A 16,000-nucleotide genomic window follows, 5' to 3' on the forward strand; every position below is an offset into this window, starting at 1 on the left:
GCTTATGGATTTCATCATAATACTCGCATTGCTGTAATATTTCGAAATTGTAAAAGTTGACTTCCAAATCGCTGACCTCATTAATAAAGTTTCTTATCGTCTCCACCTCTTCTTTGATTTCTTTCTCTATCATATCCTCTCGTTCCTCATGAGATTTCACTCGAGCCACTGCCATTTCCAACATCTCCTGGCTTTCTTTTCTGGAAATTCAAAGATACCGTATAGCATAAGCTCAGCCAAACCGTCAAGTTTGAGCTAAAATAAAATGAGATATATGAGCTCAAAGTAAACGGTCTGGGGAGCATACAATGAGTGTTAGTCAACTTGGAGGCAATACAAAAGTGTATAAAAATATTATGCTTTGTCTGAAAATTTCACAGTATACTGAACTAATTAAGGGCTTAATTTTTGTTGTCGGCATCTCTTTCCTAGCTACCGTAGTTTTTAAGATATGCGCTCCCAGGATCAGTGAGTGAGAGAGAGAGAGAGAGAGAGAGAGAGAGAGAGAGAGAGAGAGAGGGAGAGAAAGAGTGGTACCCTAATTTTAAGGACGCATATCTCAAAAACTACGGTAGTTAGGAATATTCCGAAATTTCCTTACCTAATTTTCGCGATGTAAGCCTTTCTCTGTATCTGTCGATGATCAGAAATCAGCTCAAATTCATTCCGTGTCGTCCATTTCTCTTCTTTCACTTCTCTTGCTCTTTTCCTTTCTTCTTGAGTCTTTTTGGCTCGTTCGCGTGCCAATCGACGCTTCTCTCTCAGTTTTTCGTAATATTTGACACGATTTGGCATATTGTATAGAGAATAAAAAAGAAACGAAATAGAAGTTTTCGAGAGGAAATTGAAAAATTGATGGAGTTGGAGTAGGATTTATTATAGGTGCATGGATGAGTGGTTTTCTCAAAACCGGAAATTGGTTTTTCGTTGGCGATTCTGAAGTTTTTTGTGCGGATTCTAAAGTTGCGATGAATCTTCTTAACTTGAGAATTAAAAATGTAGGGTCAAACCTCGGAAGATAACAGATCATGGAAAGAAATCTGAAATATGAGGCTTTTCTTGTTCACCCAAAATTTTGATAGTCATATAATGGCAATACTATCCTATTTAGACATTCGAAAATTAGAAATTCGAGTTTCTCAGATTGCGAGCATTAAAACGAGCTCCATCATGACCAGGGATGGTCGGAGTCGGATAATTGGATATCCGATTATCCGTGTTTTGCAGATAATTTCGGATAAATTATCCGACGGATAATTATCCGGAGATTTTATTCGGAGAAATTATCCGACGAAGAATTCTCCGAATTTTTTTTCCGGATAAACTCGGATAATTTCTCCGACAGAGACAAAAAATATCCGAAAGTTGAACAATCAATAAAACCAAAATATTGCTTTCTGCGGTCTTGCGGATGTTAGTTTCACCCTCTTAGGTGCTATCAATGTTGTTGTTCGTCGAAAAATTGTGTTTTTGAGTCGCTCGCCTCGATAAAAGGCCAAAAAACGTTTTATCCGAAATACTCCAAAATTATCCGAAAAAAGTCGGAGAAAAAGTCGGATATCCGATTCTCAGAGAAAAATTTTCGGATAAAAACTCGTGTATCCGATTATCCGAAAACTTTTCTCCGACCAAGCCTGATCATGACCCACTTTGCTCTATTCCGAGTTTTCACATATCAACCGTGCCGCACGACCGCGACGCACCCCGAAAAACTAAAATCTGATGATAATCAGTGTTTTTAATACAATTTTGGGTCAGATTTTTAAAGGATTTTTTGAATTCTAAGTCTCCCAAAATCTGAAGGACTCTGGAGAAATCTAATCCCAAACCCGACGTCATCATTCTAACTCATCAAAATTTCAGTTCTAAATTTAGTTATTCCTACATGAAGACGTCACAAAAAACAAGAAAACATAAATCCAAATACAAAAAATTCATTTTTCAAAGAATTTTTCTTTCATTTCTTGACATCTTTAATCTCCGTTTTCTCCTTGTTGGGTGATGCCGTCACATTCTTCTTCTTCCCTTTTCTAGTCTCATCACTTTGATCATTTTCCTTTTCCTTCTCCTTTTGCTCCTTTTCCTTTGCATTTTTCTTCGAGAAGTCCTTCGTCGATGCACCATCTTCCACATCCAAATCAATCACTTTTCCATCTCCCGGACACTCGACCGGTCCGGAATATGGGCGGTCCGGATCCCAATCGATCGGATCGTTATCCTTGATTTTGTTGGCAGTGGCAGCGTGTTGGACACAGTAGTAGATGAACTTGTAGTCAGGGACGGCGTAGTAGCCAAGGGTGTCGATGTACTAAAAATAACTCATATCTATCGGAATCTAGATTTTCGAATCTCACCTTCAAAATTCTCCCGAATTCCTTTTTGGGACAATTATAGAAGAAATCATCCTGAATATCCGGCTTACTTCTCACTTCGTTCTTATAAATCAGTACTTTATCACGATCCGATGCCTTCAATTTCCGCCACGGAAGACCTCCAGAAGTCCATTCAACCACCATATACAGCCATGATTCAATATCATCTTTTCTTGATTGATCCTGCTGAAGCATTGCAGCCAGTGGAGCATATCGAGTTGTTCCTCGGAATGGAGCAGTTGCACGTGGAGCTCTCATATCTTTTCCTTCAGCTCGTTTCACAAATTCACGACACAGGCCGAAGTCAAGCATGAAGATCGTATGGTGCTCATTAGACTCCGTTCTTCCAGCTGCGAAGTTTCCGGGTTTGATGTCACGGTGAAGGTAGCCGAACTAAAAAGAAGACATTCCGATGTGAACTAGTGAATTCAACATACACTATGAAGATGTTCGATAGACACCAGACACTGAGCGGCAGTCTTCAAGGCAGTACCCAATGAGAATCTTCCATCCGGACGATCTTGTCTCAAATCCCACAAATTCTTTCCAATCAACTTCATCACAATGAAATTGAATCGATCCTTGACATTTGCCCGATCGAGAACCGTACAAAAATGACGACTCTTGATTTGAGTCGCCCCTTTCATCACATTACAATCCATCAGAAGCACTTTCTTTGCTGCAGCCGCCTTCTCGCATTTGATGGCGAACTTCTCCGAATCGCTTTGACGGAGCACCGAGTACACTGCTCCGTAACCTCCTTTTCCGAGCAACGCGATAACTTTGTACTTGTCTTTCTTCGTTTTCAGCATCTCTTCATCTCTTGGTAGCACATCTTCTGTTTCATCCGAAGACATCATCTTTTATGATTGAGAAGATCCCTGATTCAAACTGGTTTTGTTAGGCAGTTTTAGCTGGAATTTATAGTGGGGAGGTGTAGAGATGAGGGTTAATGATAGCTGGCCACGTAGATAAGCAGAAGACCATGTTACTATGTACCGTATCTGTGACTGTGGCCGAAGGTCCCACAACGACAATTACCGTAACCTAAAATGTTTTTGTTCTCGGAAGCTTTTTTTCGCGACTTCCGTACGTTTTCAGTCAGTTTTTTAAAAAGTATTATGGGGTTATTCAGGTGAGACAAAATAACCCGGCAAAAACTCCGAGAATGAACCAATCTGGATAGAAAGTGACTTGAGTTTTTGCTATTTTTAAAGGTTTTTGCCAGGTTTTTTGCCTCAAATAGCCCCATTAAAAATTTAAACTTTTGGTTTTTAGGAAGAAGCAGATAAATTGACGGAAAACAATGAAAAACAACAGTTTCGTTGGATCCCTTCAGAATCCCTTCATTCGTTCCTTCCATATTTCTTTTACGGTTCATGCAAAATGTTTAAGAATGCTTTACGCTTTCTCCAACTTCCCATCCCTGTGTTCGTCATTTTTACACTAATTTCCAAAACCTTTCAACAGAATTATCTTCCTTTGTTACCCCTATTATACACTCTTGCGTCCCTTTTCCAATTCCATTTTCTTCTCACATGACCCTTTTCTCTTTCTTTTCTACCCCGTTCTCTCTCATCCAAACCAGTCCCTTTCCGTGCTTGCATCATCATGATCGTCAATTTTTCAAGATTATATCTGTCTTCTTTCACTTCTCAACAAACACCTCTTTCCGTACTTTCCGCACTAAAAAACATGTTTGCGTTGTGTGTCGCCGCGTCCCAGTTTGTGTTTTTTTTTTCGAAACGATCGGCTCTTATACAATTCAGGTGATAACAATGTATCATAGAGCAAAGTTCGCTCAGCAAAATAGTTATGACGTGGCAATAAGATATTATGAAATCATCTGAAATTTTCAGTCGTCATCTAGATCTAGAAACTTCTAGATAACCACCAGACACTATTTTGTAATTCAAATCATAGTGCGTTTTTTCTAGTCCTCTCAAACTGGAAATTCGTCTTCCTATTCCATTTTTCATAACCCCTAACCGCACCTGGTACCGCCAGCCAGGTGCTGTCATTCTCTCATTTTGTTTTCGCCTTTTCCTTTTTCCCCGACTAACTAAAAATTTTGAAAACCACCGCACAAAAACACTCGTCATGTCTTTTCTTCCTTTTTAGTACTAAGAGACGTCTCCTCTTTATTCTATGAAAAACAAAAACAAGACTCTTTTTCGATAAAAGAGTTCTTATCGAAAAAAAAAGAGCCTTCTTCTTGGTATGCTCATTGAGCTTGTTTTGTCAAAATTTATTTTTATCGAGCGCGCTTTTCGTGTGGTCACTCCTCTTATCACAAGGTTTGATTCCTCACGTGTTGTTCGTTTCCTAACACACTCAAACATCATAATGATGATAAAAGGAGAAGTTCAATGTTGTGTAATGTTTCAATGGGAGTGGGAACAATAATTTAAAACTGCAGTCATGACTCAAATACTGGAAAGACTACTTTCTTTTTCATTTTTTTCATTTTGCAGGTTCTTAAACTGTTTTTGAGGTTTTCGAAAATGTCGAAATCAATCGCAGAGACAGTATTTTAAAGGTGGTGTACGGTGAAAACTTTTATTGCAGCAATATGTGCAGAAATGTATGTAGATTGACATAAAAATAAAGAAAAAATTCAAAAAAAAATCCTTCATCGAGAAAAACGCATCGAAAAATACGCTGAAAGCCCTTAGGGACGAGGTTTTTTCTAGGCCGCCCGGCGAGTAAAAGCGCGCAAATTCAAACTTTTAAAATTTTTTCGCTTGTTTTCACTGTTTTTTCAAATTTTCCGATGTATCTGGAAGATAAATTGACAAAAACCTAGAAAACTCTTGAAAAAACAAAAAAAGTGAAAACGAGCGAAAAAATTTTAAAAGTTCGAATTCGCGCGCTTTTACTCTCCGGGCGGCCTAGAAAAAACCTCGTCCCTAAGGGCTTTCAGCGTATTTTTCGATACTTTTTTCTCGATGAAGGATTTTTTTTTGAACTTTTTCTTTATTTTTAAATCGATCTACATGCATTTCTGCACATTTTGATGCAATAAAAAATTTCACCGTACACGACCTTTAAAGGAGCGTGCATCATAAGACGCGCTGGGTCTCGCAACGAACGACACGCGCACGCGGCAAACGAGCGTTCGCGTGCGCGTTTTCTTGGCAACTCGGCTCAGTCTTCTCGTTTTCTCCCCCAATGGGTGGTGACCCCCTTTATTCCTCCGTTTGTTTTACTCCCTGACAGGGAGTCCCTGCTATGCTATTCTCGATTGTTTCGATTTCTCCTCGCAGTTCTGTCTTTGGGACCTGCTATCATCTACGGTTTGTATGTATGATTTCTGCGCGCTTTCCGCTCAGAAAACGTTTTTGGTCGCTAGGCAACAGTCATCGATTTTTGCCTCATTCGTAACAGCGCTCTCCAAGGGAGTTTTCCACTTCTCCTTTTCGTCTATTCCTTGCTAATCCCATCGCTCAGGACATCGATCGCTTTCTCTATCTCATCACATGATTTTCGAACTGGTGCACTTTCGTGTGCGTCCATCTGTCATGAACTTTCCCTCGCGAGACGCTCGTTCATCTATTAGTACGCTGCTCTAGTCTAGACGTGCGTTCCAGAACAATTGCTCAATTTTACTGACTTCTCTGCGATGACATCACAGGTGCCTTTGACCGAGAGATCTTCCCTGTGATAGCTCATCAGCTGTTAGGGAGAACATCTGAACATGCCAACTGTTCTCTTTCTAGTATTTCATCATTTATTGCAACACCAAGAAATTTACTTTGCTTCTCAAAGATGTAACCAAACGTGTCATCTGGTATCGCTTTCATTTGAGAAGCAAAAGAAACTGGTCGCCCTTCATCGTTTCATGTTAGGCAGGGCAAGAACACACAATCGATTCTCGCTTCCTCCCAGCACACAATGTGTCCTCTTCTTTCATAACACTCCTGCCCTCCTCTCTTCCCTACACAGCGCGCTCTAGAATGTTCTTTTTGTGCGATTTGCCTGCTTGCTGAGTCGGTCATATCGACTGCCCCCTCCCTCCTCCCTTTCCTCATCCTTCCTCACTGGTTGGGTATAATACGCGACTCCTCTTCATTCGGTCATTCACCATCGAAAACAAACGTGCGCTCGCTAACATTTTTGTCCCAGTTATCGATTTCCCTAATTCGAAATTCCAGTCAACGCGCTCGCTGTAGCTCCCATTATTCTTGCGTGTGCGCGCACTGAAAGTTTCGGTTACCCTTGACTGCCAACGAGAGCAAGGTGAGTAGCTTTCTGACTTCTGAAACTTTCCAGAATCAGGATTTCCTATCGATTGAAATCTCGCTTCCCCGTAGTTCTGCCTCGTTCCGCGTCATACCGCAGTTCCCAATCATTGCTCACTTTTTTGGTTAGAGAAACGAGAACATCAGCTGAGTCTCTGCGTCTCCAGCCATGACACATGAGAGGCGGGGTCTCCGCGCGCGCTGTGTTACTATTGATCGCCAACCAGGCAGCAGTCATTCGCTTCAGTCGTCCAGAACGCGCCGCTCGCGTGCCACCTCTCCTCTCCTTGCCTGAATCATCTCCTAGATTGGCTCTCACTTCCTTTGTCTATCCTCTTCTCATTAAAATTTCCCAATTTGTATGATTTAGCTTCTCAGTAATGCTGAGTCACTAAAGTTAGTTTGTTCGCGGTCTGAATTGATTTTCGAAAAATTTCGCAATGCTCTCGAATGTTCTTCTACTTCGTGATCTTATATAAAGCCTCTCTCGCATTCATTCATTCAATTCTTTTTTTTTTCAGCAATCATGCAAATCTTCGTCAAAACGTTGACAGGAAAAACTATCACCTTGGAGGTGGAGGCTTCCGATACCATCGAGAATGTCAAAGCCAAAATCCAAGACAAGGAGGGAATCCCACCAGACCAGCAGAGACTCATCTTCGCCGGAAAGCAGCTTGAGGATGGAAGAACTCTTTCGGACTACAACATCCAGAAGGAGTCCACTCTCCACTTGGTGCTCCGTCTCAGAGGAGGAATGCAAATCTTCGTCAAGACACTCACTGGAAAAACCATCACTTTGGAAGTCGAGGCTTCCGATACCATCGAGAATGTCAAAGCCAAAATCCAAGACAAGGAGGGAATCCCACCAGACCAGCAGAGACTCATCTTCGCCGGAAAGCAGCTTGAGGATGGAAGAACTCTTTCGGACTACAACATCCAGAAGGAATCGACTCTTCACTTGGTACTCCGCCTCAGAGGAGGAATGCAGATCTTCGTCAAGACACTCACTGGAAAAACCATCACACTCGAAGTCGAAGCCTCCGACACCATTGAGAATGTCAAGGCTAAAATCCAAGACAAGGAAGGAATTCCACCAGATCAGCAAAGATTGATCTTTGCCGGTAAGTTGACATATGCATTTTCATGAAGCTCGAATACTAATTTTTTCTTTTCAGGAAAGCAGCTGGAGGACGGTCGCACTTTGTCCGACTACAACATTCAGAAGGAGTCGACTCTTCACTTGGTTCTCCGTCTTCGCGGAGGAATGCAGATTTTCGTGAAAACTCTTACTGGAAAGACTATCACTCTTGAGGTTGAAGCCTCGGACACTATTGAAAACGTCAAAGCCAAGATCCAGGACAAGGAAGGAATTCCACCAGATCAGCAGCGATTGATTTTCGCTGGTAAGTTGTAAAATCGAAGTAGCAAGTATTAATCAGAAAATTTCAGGAAAACAGCTTGAGGATGGACGTACCCTCTCGGACTACAACATCCAGAAGGAGTCTACTCTCCACTTGGTGCTCCGTCTCAGAGGAGGAATGCAGATCTTCGTCAAGACATTGACCGGAAAGACGATCACCCTCGAAGTCGAAGCTTCGGACACTATCGAGAATGTCAAAGCCAAGATCCAGGACAAGGAAGGAATCCCACCAGACCAGCAGCGATTGATTTTCGCTGGTAAGTTGTAAAATCGAAGTAGCAAGTATTAATCAGAAAATTTCAGGAAAACAGCTTGAGGATGGACGTACCCTCTCGGACTACAACATCCAGAAGGAGTCTACTCTCCACTTGGTGCTCCGTCTCAGAGGAGGAATGCAGATCTTCGTCAAGACATTGACCGGAAAGACGATCACCCTCGAAGTCGAAGCTTCGGACACCATCGAGAATGTCAAAGCCAAGATTCAAGACAAGGAGGGAATTCCACCAGACCAGCAGAGACTCATCTTCGCCGGAAAGCAACTCGAGGATGGACGTACTCTTTCCGATTACAACATCCAAAAGGAGTCTACTCTCCATCTCGTTCTTCGCCTCCGTGGAGGTATGCAGATCTTCGTCAAGACGCTTACCGGAAAGACTATCACCCTCGAGGTCGAAGCTTCGGACACTATTGAGAATGTCAAGGCTAAGATCCAAGACAAGGAAGGAATCCCACCAGATCAGCAACGATTGATCTTCGCTGGAAAGCAGCTTGAGGATGGACGTACCCTCTCGGACTACAACATCCAGAAGGAGTCCACTCTCCACTTGGTGCTCCGTCTCAGAGGAGGAATGCAGATCTTCGTCAAGACTCTGACTGGAAAGACCATCACTCTCGAAGTCGAAGCTTCTGACACCATCGAAAACGTTAAGGCCAAGATCCAGGATAAGGAAGGAATCCCACCAGACCAACAGAGACTCATCTTCGCCGGAAAGCAATTGGAAGATGGTAGAACCCTGTCGGATTACAACATCCAAAAGGAGTCAACACTCCATCTTGTCCTTCGTCTCCGTGGAGGTATGCAAATCTTCGTCAAGACTTTGACCGGAAAGACCATCACTTTGGAAGTCGAAGCTTCGGACACTATTGAGAATGTCAAAGCCAAGATCCAGGACAAGGAAGGAATCCCACCAGATCAACAAAGATTGATCTTTGCTGGTACGTTACAAAATAAACAACTTTGAATTCTATTCTTTTTTTTTCAGGAAAGCAACTCGAGGATGGTCGCACTCTTTCCGACTACAACATTCAAAAGGAGTCAACACTCCATCTCGTTCTTCGTCTCCGTGGAGGTATGCAAATCTTCGTCAAGACTTTGACCGGAAAGACCATCACTTTGGAAGTCGAAGCTTCGGACACAATCGAGAATGTCAAGGCCAAGATCCAGGACAAGGAAGGAATCCCACCAGACCAGCAGCGCTTGATCTTTGCTGGAAAGCAGCTCGAGGACGGACGCACTTTGTCCGACTACAACATCCAAAAGGAGTCGACCCTTCATCTCGTTCTCCGTCTTCGTGGAGGAGATATGTAAATTCATTCACCCAACTTGTTCCCTCCCCGATCTCTGTTCAATTCAAGTAACCATTATTTATTCCGTATTCCTCTCGGAATATTTGTATTTATCTGAACGAGCTCTGAATAAAGTCATTTTCGTGTAAAGCAGTTATTATTCTAACAACAACAAAAAACAAATTGAACCTAAATACTACAAACAAGAATGAAAAACATGTTCAGATATTCGCTTCTCCAATCAGTTGCGCTCTTAACGTTTGCGAATTTGCTTCGGTGATCAAAACTTTGGCATATTGTCCCGGTTTCACAATGTCTTCTGGGTTTGGGAACACTGTTTTGACACCACCATCGATCCTTCCATATGAAAAAGTTGCATCTCTCCGCGATGTCTGAAAAGAATTATTAGAAAATCGAACATAAGACATTTTGACTCACTCCTTCCCGTAAAACAATCTGCTCTGTTCCAATAAGTGTCTGATTAAGTTTGAGAGCTTCTTCTCGGAACACTGTCGTCAAATCAAGATGTCGCTGTGCTTTCACCTCTTCTGGAACGTCATCTGCTAGTCGGTGGTGTGCTCGAGTCTTCTGGAAAATAGAAAAACTTGACGGTGGTTGATTTTCTAATAGTAAGACTCACCCCTCTCATACTATACGGGAACACAAAGCAGAACGAGTAGCCGACTTGTCGAATCAATGAAAGTGTCATCTGATGAGCTTGCTCAGTTTCTCCACAGAATCCCGCAATGAAGTCGCTAGTCAGGAAGACGTCTGGAATTATACAGATGCTCTTCAAATAAGCGAAAAAAACCTACTTGGTAGAATCTTTCGAATATCATCCACTAATCGAAGGTACAAATCCCTTGTATATCCTCTGCCCATTCGTTCCAACGTGTCATCGTCTCCACTTTGTGCTGGAAGATGTAGCTGTTTGCACAGATTCGGACGAGATGCGATCAATTCGATCAACTGCATTGGAAAGTCTTTTGGATGAGGTGATGTGAAACGGAATCGAACTTCTGGAGCAGCATCGGCAACTTGTTCGAGGAGACTTGTGAATGTTAAGCCGCCGGTTTTCGGTCTGAAATTCCTAATGTTTTGTGGCTGGGATTTTGAACTCACTTATAGACAGTCTTGAATCCAGGGACCCTATCTTCTGAAGACGTCGATGGAGAAATCGTCAAGTCTCGATAGCTATTCACATTCTGGCCGAGAAGGGTGATCTGTTTGTATCCGTCGTCTCTTAACCGGCGAACTTCCTCAACGATCGATTCGATGGGACGACTTCGTTCACGTCCTCTGGTGAATGGAACGACGCAGTAGGTGCACATGTTATCGCATCCACGCATGATGGAGCTGGAAATCGGAAAGGTGCGACGGATTCAAGGCTTGAAGACTTGAATTTCAAGTCTTATTCGACTCACATGAAAGCAGTTTTTGTGGCAGCATCGACACGAATCGGTTGCACATCTGCATACGTTTCATCAAGAGACAGCTGAACATTGATGGCGTTGGAGCCACCAGCGGCGATTGCAACCAGGCGAGGAAGATCACGGTAGGAATCGGGACCTGGGAAATTGAAATTCAGATGTCTGTTACTTGAAAATCAATAGTAATATCAATGACTTACCGGCGACAATGTTCACCAAATTCCGTTTTGCCAATAAGTCGTGCCGCACCCTTTCAGCCATACAACCTGCAATTCTTCAATTCTATTATTTTTTTTAGAATCAAATATCCCACCCAGAACTCCGACAATCTGCGACTTATTCACCGAATTCGACCTAATCAATTTCAAGTGATTCCAAACTTTTTTCTCTGCTCCATCTCGAATCGAGCACGTCATCAAAAGAACGACATCTGCTTTTTCCTTTTTCTCACTCTCCACAAACCCATACTGTGTCATGATAGACCGCACGATTTCCATATCACTAACATTCATTTGACAACCGTAAGTCACATAGCAAACTGTTCTTCCGTTTCCTTTCAAGTCTTCTGGATTTAGATATTCTTTTGTGTCTTCTATAGATGGAATGATCTGTTTCATTCGCTGCTTTTTTGTTCCTTCTTTGATGAAATCGGATAACTGGAGACCGTCTTCAGGAATCGATCTTTTCGGTTTAGAAGATGTAATGCATCCGGAGTGTGCTCGGGAGAATTGGGAGCATGCTGTAGCTCCACGAAGCCACCATTGTCGCAGCATTCTTGAAAAAATTTAAATTGCAACTTTTAATTTTTTTTATTAAAAATCAGGAATTCCGACCATTTTCGGAACGAAATTCCAAAGACTTTTCTGAACTAGAGACTACAGTATGTCAAAGGCGCAAGCGAAAAATTCTCGCGCGGGTCTCGAGCGGAATCACTTTTAATTTTTTTTGCGCTTTTTTTTTTCATTTTAAACGTTTAAAGCCTATGTTTTTGCGTTTTTGCGATCGGAAAGTGGAATTTCTATTTTAAAATTTGAATTTTCAAGTAATTCTGACAACTCCGAACTCTTGAAACTCGGAATTTTCGACATTCCGACGATCTCAAAAATAAAAGCTGTTCATAAACGGATTCAATTCAAACAAAAAGCTAATGAACCAACAACCGTTTTATTAATTCAACTGAGCAAAAAGAGTGGGCGAGAAGACATGTATAAAATAGAAAAGAACACAGAAGACCGAACCAGAATTGCAAAACTAACTAGAAAAAAATAATAAATATTTACAACAACAGAAACTCAACAGACTATAAAATAACCTAAACCAACTTTTTATGAGTTTTATTAGAAATTAAGTTAAGGACACCGCCAACAAGATGAAGACTTCCAGTGACTATAACAAGGACCTCTTGAGATGAAGCCTGCTCTTCTATGAATTCAAAAGCAGTGGATATGCAATCGAAAACCTTCATTTGATCTTCAGAAACTTTGTGATCCATTGACTCTTTCCAAGACTTTACACATTGCTGAGCCTTGTCCATTTGCTCATCTTTAGAAGCGTTCAAATTTGTGGAGTCGGCTGATTTATCAACGCTTGAGTAGAGTTGGGTTGGACAAGAGACAATTTGAGAGATCCCAAGGGGCTGAAAATAGAAACTATAGCAAATCTATGGACATTCCCAACCTTTAAATACTGAATCAATGTAGATGGACATCTATCAGCTGTACATTGGAATAGTAGAATCTTCTTAACCTTTTCCTTCTTCAAATGAGCAATTTCTTCGGCAGCCCATTCTGAACATGCCTCCATACTTTTCGGAGTATGTGCTCCATCAAGAAGATACGTGATGTTTCCATCAGTAGTCACTACTTGACTTCTTCCCGGCCAACGACACGATTCTATGGCATCACACATCCACAAGGGAACATCGAACCCTTTTCCAGTAATTTCTCTTTTTTCAATCCCCGACAACGCAAATTCACACTTCTCTGACCATACACGAACGAGTTGAAGAGCCAGCGAAATGTTAGAAAATTGATGGATGCCACTGATTCCAGGTGATATCTGACGAGCGAAATGATAGGCGGATACAGGTGGAGCTTCGTAGATTGAGGTCGACTTGTCAGTTGCTCGAGATAGTAGAACCTGAAAAAACGTGGCGCGTTATTTAATGAAATTAGAAAATCGAAAACAAGACATATATTTTAGACGCTTCTACTAGAAAAGATGACAAAATGCTTGGTAAGAACTAACCTCTTCAGCTTCCGGAGTCGTTGGCGAGTAGATTGCCGGCACGCCTTTCTTGAAAATTCCCGCTTTGTGCCACGCGATTTCCGATAGCTTCGAGCCGAGTATAGAGATATGATCGTAGTCGAGAGTAGTGACTCCACAAACTTTTGGTTGTTCAATCACATTCGTACAATCATACTCTCCTCCAATTCCCACTTCGAGAATCACAACTTGAACATTCATTTTTATGAAAATTCGAAAAGCCAGAAGAGTCAAGAATTTGAAATAGGCCGGCATGTTCTCACTGTGCTCCTTCTTGATGATGTCGTATACTGAAAAGATTACTTTGAACTCGAAATTTTATAAAAATCTAACCATGGAAGAACTCCTCTGCAAACGTCTTCTCATCCACTGGATCTCCATCAATTCGAATCCTTTCTCTTACATGAACCAGATGTGGCGAAGTGTAAAGTCCAGTTTTGAGTCCCTGGTGTCTCAGAATGGCTTCCGCATAAGCACAAGTGCTCCCTTTACCCTTAGTACCGCTCACATGGATTATATTCAACGCATTCAGGTCATTATCAAAAATCTTCAATGATTCGAGATATTTTCGGCATTGTGGAAGATTCATCGCCTGCAGATTCTCTCTTTGTCCTCTTAGTTTCTTGATCGTCGCTGCATTTGACTGTAGACTATTGAGGAGACGAACAGCTTCTTCGTAACGAGAGACAGACGATGATGTTACAGCACTTCCACTCGTCATTCTAAGTTGGTTAACACCGCAAGCTGTTGAGGATGTACTTGGGAGGAGTAGTCTGTTAGTTTGAGGTAAAAAACGCATCATTTTTGAGTTAATGAGTTGTTGAGCTACGTAATTTTGTTATTTTCATGCTGCTAACTAGATTTTAGAAGACGGAAAGACGCTGCTTGAAGCATTAAAAAATAAGTTGATAACCTAGTGTCTGCATTCTGCTGTGAGAGTGTGCGCTACTTTGCGCGTAAGCGAAAAATTCAGAGAACAAGCACATCGTTTTTTCGCCTTTTTCTACTGAATGCGTGCGTTTTCTCAGCAAGTGGCACGGATTTTCAATTTCTACAATAGATTTCGAATCTAACAAGTACAAAACCAATGAATTTCAAACAAAAAACAAAACAACTAACCTAGTCGGTTGATAATGAATGAATCGAGAAACGACACCAAATGAACGTATAATAGACATTGGGGGCACTGATGCATGTGATAACATGACACAGTTCGATCATAGATCATTAAGAGATGTGTCCGCAGAAGGACATCCATTTTCTCATATCACTTCCTCTCTGATTTATATGTTTGTTCAGTTCCGAACCGCTCTCAGCTGTCTATCTCTTTTCCCTCGTTCCATCATCCCCTTCGTCATATGGCTGCCAAAGTTCCGCTCTTCTTTTTTTATTCTTTTTGGTTCAGTTGTTTTCTTTCCAGATTGGATACTAACCTCTTCTTTTTCCTCTTCTTTTTATCGATTTATGAATGTTTTATTCTTTTTTCAGGCCTTCTAAACGGGTCGATGAGTCGATTTTCAAGGTTAGGAAGGTGCATTTTCGCTAATGGAAGAAGATTTGAAAGTCGTCAATCAAGATTACAGTTGCAAGGTAATATAAATCGTAGATCTTATAATTTAGTGAAAGTTAGATGACGCCAAGGTTACAAAGTTCTTGAATGTCTGCTGTAAATGTCGGAATTCTGATCAGAATACAATTTCAAATCGCAACCTTCTAGCTAATTCTTGGAAATGCTAACTAATTTCGATGAAATTCGAAATTCGTCGTGCTCGAATTCTAGTTGACAGTTTAGAAGCTCATAAAAAGTTATAGCTGTAATAGAGGTTACTGGATTCCGATAAGAAAACTTGCATAAAAGCCTGAACTGAAGATCTTTGTCTTGAGATGCGTCTCGTGGTGTCTATTCAGGTTACGACACATGTCTAGCACACGAGGTTTTTTCTTGAAAGCTGCCTGAATTCTTTTTCAAAAAATTGTCTACATTATCTCCCCATGCCAGGAAAACAGCAAAAAACTGGTTTTCCCAATCATCATTCATCAAAATGTGTTTTTTTTGTGTTGATTTTGTCGAAAATCACCGAATTTTTGAAAAACTACAGTAGTTCAAAGGCGCATGCCTACAAATGTGGTTGAGGGTATCGAGTGGAAATTGGAATTATTTTCGATTTCATTAATTTTTGACTAAAAAAATGTTTTTTTTTTCATCGAAAAGTGTCTTTAGTGTAGACTTTGTTAAAAATCGTCCGAATTCCTAGTTATTCATTCGGAAAACATCAGAATATTCTACAGAATCCCAAAATTTCAATTTTTCAAATTTTTTCTAAAAACCATACTTGTAACGGGCCGGGCCGGGCTTTTTCCCGAATTTCGGAGGCCCGGCCCGGCGGGCCTGTCATTCCACAAGTTTTGAAAATTTTAAAAAACACATAAGGGGGGACCCTTATTTGATTTTTTTTCGATCAAAAATTTTTTTTCGAGTTTTTTTGATATTTTTTGATCAAACAGACAAACAATCCAAAAACACAAAAAATAATGGAGAAAATTGTATTGAGAGCTCAAAATTTGGCTCAAAATGACAAAATTTTTGCTACCGGGCCTTCCGGGCCGGGCCCGGGTCTTGAAAATTTCCTCAGGCCCGGGCTTTGGCGGGCCGGCCCGGAATTTTACAAGTATGCTAAAAACTACAGTAGTTCAAAGGCGGAGAGC

At 41.3% G+C, this 16,000-nt stretch overlaps 4 protein-coding genes across 4 annotated transcripts in view; 1 reads left to right on the forward strand and 3 right to left on the reverse strand.

Moving 5' to 3' along the window:
• Positions 1 to 795, reverse strand: part of CBG09039 — a gene marked incomplete at both ends in the record, with an annotated part of 2,544 nt that extends 1,749 nt beyond the window's left edge. Inside the window, 2 exons of the mRNA XM_045243632.1 lie at positions 24 to 200; positions 602 to 795. Of these exons, the coding sequence (XP_045093908.1) occupies positions 24 to 200; positions 602 to 795 (371 nt within the window). The remainder of the gene's footprint in view (positions 1 to 23; positions 201 to 601) is intronic.
• A 1,162-nt stretch (positions 796 to 1,957) lies between these two features.
• On the reverse strand, positions 1,958 to 3,232 carry CBG09038 (the record flags this gene model as incomplete). The annotated part of the gene is made up of 3 exons (XM_002641131.1): positions 1,958 to 2,308; positions 2,355 to 2,765; positions 2,810 to 3,232. The coding sequence occupies 3 exons, from the start codon at positions 3,230 to 3,232 to the stop codon at positions 1,958 to 1,960; spliced, it is 1,185 nt and encodes a 394-aa protein (XP_002641177.1).
• Positions 3,233 to 7,139: 3,907 nt separating this feature from the next.
• Positions 7,140 to 9,621, forward strand: Cbr-ubq-1 (the record flags this gene model as incomplete). The annotated part of the gene is made up of 5 exons (XM_045243633.1): positions 7,140 to 7,734; positions 7,789 to 7,999; positions 8,022 to 8,290; positions 8,337 to 9,248; positions 9,296 to 9,621. The coding sequence occupies 5 exons, from the start codon at positions 7,140 to 7,142 to the stop codon at positions 9,619 to 9,621; spliced, it is 2,313 nt and encodes a 770-aa protein (XP_045093909.1).
• A 199-nt stretch (positions 9,622 to 9,820) lies between these two features.
• On the reverse strand, positions 9,821 to 14,096 carry CBG09036 (the record flags this gene model as incomplete). The annotated part of the gene is made up of 12 exons (XM_045243634.1): positions 9,821 to 9,991; positions 10,026 to 10,187; positions 10,240 to 10,370; positions 10,415 to 10,680; positions 10,722 to 10,955; positions 11,024 to 11,168; positions 11,230 to 11,295; positions 11,343 to 11,803; positions 12,352 to 12,665; positions 12,707 to 13,168; positions 13,277 to 13,584; positions 13,628 to 14,096. The coding sequence occupies 12 exons, from the start codon at positions 14,094 to 14,096 to the stop codon at positions 9,821 to 9,823; spliced, it is 3,189 nt and encodes a 1,062-aa protein (XP_045093910.1).
• Between the last annotated feature and the right edge of the window lie 1,904 nt (positions 14,097 to 16,000).

The sequence above is a fragment of the Caenorhabditis briggsae genome, assembly GCF_000004555.2.
Source record: "Caenorhabditis briggsae complete genome, chrIII, whole genome shotgun sequence".
In the NCBI taxonomy this organism is placed as follows: domain Eukaryota; kingdom Metazoa; phylum Nematoda; class Chromadorea; order Rhabditida; family Rhabditidae; genus Caenorhabditis; species Caenorhabditis briggsae.